At 39.8% G+C, this 6,903-nt stretch overlaps 1 protein-coding gene across 2 annotated transcripts; it reads right to left on the reverse strand.

The window, feature by feature from the left end:
• Positions 1-3,661: 3,661 nt before the first annotated feature.
• Pth (parathyroid hormone) lies at positions 3,662-6,687 on the reverse strand. 2 transcript variants are annotated; one of them, XM_028767978.1, is made up of 4 exons: positions 6,613-6,687; positions 5,357-5,369; positions 4,271-4,361; positions 3,901-4,162 (listed from the first exon to the last, which is right to left on the reverse strand). In XM_028767978.1, the coding sequence occupies exons 1-4, from the start codon at positions 6,685-6,687 to the stop codon at positions 3,901-3,903; spliced, it is 441 nt and encodes a 146-aa protein (XP_028623811.1). The 2 variants fall into 2 exon arrangements, with proteins under 2 accessions (XP_028623812.1, XP_028623811.1); XM_028767979.1 differs by lacking the exons at positions 5,357-5,369; positions 6,613-6,687 and adding an exon at positions 6,479-6,588 and having other exon boundaries at positions 3,662-4,162.
• Positions 6,688-6,903: the final 216 nt, after the last annotated feature.

The following is a 6,903-nucleotide window of genomic DNA, read 5'->3' on the forward strand; positions in this document are numbered from 1 at the left end:
CCCTCCCTCCCTCTTTCTTTCTTTCTTTCTTTCTTTCTTTCTTTCTTTCTTTCTTTCTTTCTTTCTTTCTTTCTTTCTTTCTGGTTTTTCCGAGACAGGGTTTCTCTGTATAGCCCTGGCTGTGTCCTGGAACTCACTCTATAGACCAGGCTGGCCTCGAACTCAGAAATCTGCCTGCCTCTGCCTCCCAAGTGCTGGGATTAAAGGCGAGCGCCACCACTGCCCAGCCAGTCAAAATTTCTGACCCAGAATTGTTCCTGTCTAAAAGAACTGCAGGGTCAAAAATAGAGATTGAAGGAAAGGCAGTCCAATTCATCTCATTGGGATGGGGGTGGGGGGCACCAAGGCCTGGCACTATTACTGATGCTATGATGTGCTTACAGACAGGATCATGGCTGTCCTCTGAGAGGCTCTACCAGCAGCTGACTGAGACAGACTCAGATACTTACACCCAACCATTGAACTGAAGCCGGGGACCCCTAAGGTTGAATTAGGGGAAAGACTGAAGAAGCTGAAAGGGAGAAAGACCCCATAGGAGGACCAGCAGACTCAACTAACTCAGACCTCAGGGAGCTCCCAGAGACTGAGCAACCAACCAGGAGTGTACATAGGCCAGTCCAAAGCTCCTGGCACATATATAACAGAGGTCTGCCTGGTCAGGCCACAGTGGGAGAAGATGAGCCTAATCCTCAAGGAACTTGAGGCCCCAGGGAAGGGAGAATCCTGATGGGGGGAGCACCTTCTTGGAGGCAAGGGGGAGGAGGAATGGGAAGAGGGACTGTGGGAGGAGGGACTGATGGGAAGCAATGACTGGAATGTAAATGAATAAAATAATAATAATAAAAAAGAAAAATTGAAGCAAAAGTTAAACAAAAAGAATATGGTTTAAAAAAAAATCAAAGAAGATCCCAAGTGGAAATCCTAAAATACTGACAGCATGCTATTACATAACCTCAAGGGTAGAAAGTGGATGTTCATTTTATATTTTTCTTAATAGAAAAAAAAGTAGGGCTGAAAAAATAGTTTAGCAGTTAAGAGCACTTGCTGTCCTTGCAGAGGACCTGAGTTCTGACCCCAGCACCCACAGCAGGCAGCTCACCACTGCTTATAACTCTAACTCTAGCCTCACACACTCTTATACACAGATTATTTTAGACAAGCCATAGATTTTATACAAGATTGTAATATACAATAAACTTCACTATTTATAAAGAAACCCTATTGCATTCCCTTCTTTCTCCTCTCCTCCCTCCCTTCCTTGCCCCCCACTCTGTGTGAGTGTGTGAGTGTGTGTGTGTGTGTGTGTGTGTGTGTGTGTGTTTTGAGATAGAGTTTTTCTGTGTATCCTTGACTGTCATGAAACTTGCTTTGTAGACCAGGCTGACCTCACCGAGATTCACCTGCCTCTGCCCCTCTGCCCCTCTGCCCCCCTGCCCCCTGCCCCCCTACCCCCTGCTCCCCTGGCCCCCTGCCCCCCTGCCCCCTGCCCCTCTGCCTCTCTGCCTCCTGAGTGCTGGGAATAAAAGTGTACACTGCCACCACCTGTCTAGCCATTATTCCCTCCCCCTCACCCTCGCACAGATCTCTTCTTGCCCTCTCACAATCTGGTTCTCCTCTAATGTCCTATAAATACACATTTCTACATCCTGCATGTGAGATGCAGTCTATTTTATCTTCCTTAACACAATCTCCAGGTCTATCTACTTTCCTGAAAAAGTCATGATTTCATTCTTTGCTGGCTTAAAATTAAAAAATAAAATATAAAATTTGTATTATTTTCAAGGATTCTGTAATAAGGTGGATATAAGCCCTGTGGTGGTGGCACACCACCTGTAATCATAGCATTCAGGAGGCAGAATCAGGCAGATCTGTTCAAGGCCAGCCTAGGCTACAGAGTGAGTTCCTAGTACAGCTAGGAATACAGAGAAAAGCTGTCTTAAAAGAAACAAAATAAATAAGTAAAATAAAGTTATAAATCTAAAAAACTAATTTGTGTTATGGACATTTAATTGTAGTCAGACAAATGAATTTATGAAAATAACATCCTGGAAGTGAAGATTATATGTGTTTACAAAGAAAGTATTTTTTAAAGTCCAGTGCTTTATACTTCCAAAGAGCCTTTTGTAGACCAGTTCTGAAAGAGAATATGGTAGTATGTTAAGAGCCTTATTTTCTGGAGAAATTATTGCTTTTAAAGTCAAGCATAGATTAAGAAAGAACAGTAGCATCCCTCATAACTTAAAGATTAAAAAAATACAGGTGCTGAATAAAACTATAAAAAAACAAAAACATGCAATAAAATGAGGAAATAAGATAAGGTAATGTGCCATTATTTTGATGATCAACAGTATAAAAAGCTTTATCTTTTTTTTTTTTTTTGCTTTTTGTTTTTTGTTTTTTTTCTAGACAGGATTTCTCTGTGTAGTCCTGGCTGTCCTGGAACTCACTCTGTAGACCAGGCTGGCCTCGAACTCAGAAATCCACCTGCCTCTGCCTCCCAAGTGCTGGGATTAAACGCGTGCGCCACCACCGCCAGGCAAAAAGCTTTATCGAAAGATAAACAATTTTAACTAATAAATGAGCCCAATAAGTAGGTTACGTGACCAAAGAGGAACTGACAAAAGAGTTCTCCTGCATGGCCTGAACAATAAGTATATAATATCTAATTTATGGCAATAAGTGGCTGGAAGTGAAAACCTGCAGGTGTTTGAAGGACCTACAGTTTGGGAGCACAATACTGACCACAAGCTGCTACTTAAATTAATTTAAACAAAATTTAAATCAGTTTTCACAGCTATAGTAGCCATGTTTTAGATCAACATGAATGTGACTAGCATTACAGGAATCATAGAGTACGGAATATTTCCATTATTGCATGATATTTTCTTGTGTATCTCTGTTGTAAATACCATAGGGTCTGTATTTTGCACCCCTGTAGTGGATGTGGTTTTCATACTTAGAACGCCTCAAAGTTATTATGAATTAATGCCAAAATTTGGGGGTTCCATGAAGACAAGAACCATGTCTGTGCAAAACAAAATAACTGAATTCATTATATGTGATGGACCCTAAATAAGGGCTTGCAAATAATAGATAAATACTATATTTCTATTCTTTGCAGTGTGGAGTTCAGAGTATAGATATACTCTGTGAGTTTATGTAATGGCAAATGCTTTTCAGTCAAGTCTCAGACCACTTTCTGCCCCGTTTCCTGAGTATTTCATTGGGCTTCCTAAAAAGAAGGGGAGAGTACTAACCAGCTAATGTGAATCTGAGGATCTAGTACTCTGGAATTAAAAGCAGACAGTGTTCAAAATATCAACTGGGGTAAATGAATTGAAGAAATTTTTTCTTGTGTTGTTTTATATATTTATGTCAATAAAGCGTTTGGGTATGCATCCTGACAAAAGACATGGGATTTATTTTGGATTTTTTTTGTTATCTTAAATTACTTGTAAGTGTGTGGGTATGTGCATGTGAGTGCAAGTACTGACAGGGCCAAGGGCATTGGATCGTCCTGGAATTGGACTTACAGGTGGTTGTGAGCAACCTGATGTGGGTCCTGGGAACCCGTCGTTTGAGGCAGCAGTATACACTCTCAGCTTCTGAGCCAGCCCTCCAACACTGAGACAGAATATTAACAAGCAAGAAGCACTGCTTATTTGATTCATGATCATTAAAACTTTATTTAGAGTTAAGGAGAGAAGTGGAAAGGTGTGATACTTTTAAAAGACATATTGAAATGGAATCATTGAAAGAGACCTTAAATGAGCAAAAGTGGAATCAAAAATATTCCAAATTTTCATTACAGTAGAAGTATTAGCACTTGGTGGTCACCATAGAGCTTGAAAGGGTAGCAGCATCTATCATTGCCCTGCACTGTCTGAAATAGATCAGTATTTACTGAGATTTAGCCTTAACTAATACATCCATATCAGCTTTGTCTCCCTCACCAAGACTTTTTGGATTGCCATCAACAACGACATTTTCCTCCTTCTTGATGGGCCTCTGGTAACTGCCTTCTCTGGCAGCCATTTGGACTCCAAGACTAACAAAATTGTGTACGTCTTGCAGCTTCTTTCTCAGCCACTGCATCCTCTCCACGGAGGCCAGGTGTTTGCCCAGGTTGTGCATAAGCTGTATCTCACTGACAGCTCTCTTCCTAGAAAGAACAGAAAGAGAAGATCACTCCATTAGCTCCCCATGGCCACAACATTAGCACCTACTACAAAGCCACACTTCCCTGTGCACAATGGGCTGCAGCACTTACCTAACAGGTTTCCCGTCTGTTTGGGTAAGAAGACAAACTGCCAGCACGATGATCATTACTTTAGCCATGGCGTTTGCAGACATCATCTTTACTAAAAGGAGAAACAACATTGAGATATTTTAAGATACTGTCAGTGTTCTAAAGTATGTAAATACAGTCCCAATACTTGTTATGCATAACCAACCACCGAAGCAAGCAGTCATTAGCTGAGGTCACAGTAATTAATTGAGAATCCTTAAATAACAGATACATTAGTAAGTAATATAACATGTACACATAACTTGGAGAAATTGGATGCATGACTTTCTTAGGTAGTTTCCTAAGATTGCTTGTACAAATTTTAACATTTGATATTTAAAACACACTGACTGAAGAGCAGTTTTGATGATTTTCTCTCATATCTATGTTGGCTATATCTACATGCTTATAATAGCCTTGAGATTTACTACCCTCCTAACTAGGTAAACAATAACTATGCAGTGAGCAAACACTGTTTCCATGACTAAGCTTGCTTTCAGATGCTAGCATAATAGCCATAAATGCCAAATTTGTAGGATTTTATTTTTATTTTTGAGATAAGACTTTGCTGTGTAGACCAGGCTGGCCTTAAGCTTATGAGCCTTCTGCCTCAGTTTCTGGCACATTGGGAGTTCAGGCATTCACCACCATGTCTAACTATAAGGTTTAATATCGATACCTTTACTGAATTAATAATGCAACACCTCTTACAACAACAACAAAAAAGTCTTAGGCTAGGAAGATGGCTCAGTTAGTAAATGGTTGATGTACAAACATGGCTGACTTCAGATCGCTCGCACCCCTAAAAAATGTTGGACACAGCAGCAGTGCATCTGTAATCCTAGCATTGGGAAGGTTTCAAAAAAAAAGGTGGAAAATGATTGATAAAGGCATCCAGCATTGACCTCTGGCCTTCACATGCACACATATTTACATGTTTATTACACATGTTTAAAAATCAGAGCCAGGCAGTGGTGGTGCATGCCTTTCACCCCAGGTCCTGGGAGGTGGGAGCAGGTAGATCTCTGTGAGTTCAAGGCAAGGCTGCTCCAGGATAGCCAAGGCTACACAAAGAAACCCTGTCTAGAAAAACCAAAACAATAACAACAACAACAAAATTAATTTCTTGTGTTCTTGGAGCTTTGACCCTTAGTAAAATGAGTGTCTGCATCTTACAGCTTCCACTTCACAGTCATAGTTTAATATAACTTCTAGTTCTTTCTTTGTGCTCATAAATCAATATGCATACTTTGGCTTAACCCACAGCTCCATGGTTGCAGACTTTATTATTATAGTAGCACTTTAAAGAAATACTCTCTATTCTCCCTTCTAAGTGACACACACAATAGGAATTATGTTTCTGTTCTAAAAGGAAATTGTATCCTTGGTTAATAAGAGACCTTACAGCCTTCACCGTTTCTCTTCATGGTGCACTGCAGAGCTGTGGGTGGAGTAACAAAGGAAAGTCTACGAGGCTGTGCCACCCAGAGGCGCTGTAGCTGGCCGACAGGAGCATCAGTGTCTAATCCTAGCTCAACTCCGTGACCTAGTGACAACTCTGCCTTATTTCCTTGTTCTTTTGCGGAAGACGGACTTCTTGCTTGGGAATGCCATGAGAAGAGCTTAAATAATCCTCAAGCATCCTTAAAATGCATACATTATTTTAAAGATAAGAAAACGCTCTTTTTTATGTAAAAGGAATGAATATTCAACAATGAAAGGAAAAAAATTTACAACCTTAGTATGCAGGCTAAACTCCTGAGAAACTATAAAAAATAAAATGTAGATAAGGATACCCTACAAGAAAATATATATTCCACATGATAAATAATTCTTGACTTTTTACATCAGAATTATTGTCCCACCGCCAGCCTGATTATTATTCCAAATTTCTGATAAGGAGATCAATAAAACCTATCATGCCAATGTATATCGAGTCTTCTGTACTTTTAGGTGGTTTTAAAAATAAGGTATCCCAAGAAACTTTAGCCATCAAAATAGATGCTTCATGACTTCCTTACCATAAATTTATTTTATTGCTACATTTTGTATTTAACAAAATTCATCTTCCTTTAATATTTTCAATTTTAAAAATTGCCATGATATCGGTAGAAAATGGTATGTTTTTAAAACTAGCACAATTTTCTAAATCTCACAGAATTTAAAAAGGGCAATTGAGAGATTCCTTACCATACAATGACTCTCAGGAGTGCACCAACTGATGCTGTATTAAGCTGGAGTAAACCAGACAACTGATGAAACTGGACTGCAGTTCTTCAAGCCTGAGTTTCATATACAGGCCTTTTGCTCATCAAGAGGAGTATTTTATTGTCAAGGATGATGTCACTCCTGCTTCTCTGGCTCTCAATCACAGGATCAGAACAGACACATACCCTCATTGGGCGGCTCCCACCCCTCTAAAGTTTCAGATAACTAGATAATAGATGAAAATGGGCAAGGTGCCGGTAAAGAAAGCACAAAAGAGGTTGCAGCAAATACTAAGTATTCACCTAGAAAAATGCTGACATAATCGATGACATTGAGTTTGTGTTTAAAAAATCTTTGAGACAAAGTCTCATTATGTAACTCTGGCTGGCCTGGAACTCAATATGTAG

The sequence above is a fragment of the Grammomys surdaster genome, unplaced genomic scaffold (genome assembly GCF_004785775.1).
Source record: "Grammomys surdaster isolate TR1022 unplaced genomic scaffold, NIH_TR_1.0 184, whole genome shotgun sequence".
NCBI lineage: Eukaryota > Metazoa > Chordata > Mammalia > Rodentia > Muridae > Grammomys > Grammomys surdaster.

What these genes read in the sequence shown, in the direction of transcription:
- Pth (XM_028767978.1), bottom strand. Translation starts at nt 6,687, where the DNA reads ATGAGGGTATGTGTCTGTTCTGATCCTGTGATTGAGAGCCAGAGAAGC. An exon ending in ACAGACGGGAAACCTGTTAG is followed by an intron (nt 4,163 to 4,270) that starts GTAAGTGCTGCA and finishes TGTTCTTTCTAG; the next exon opens with GAAGAGAGCTGTCAGTGAGA.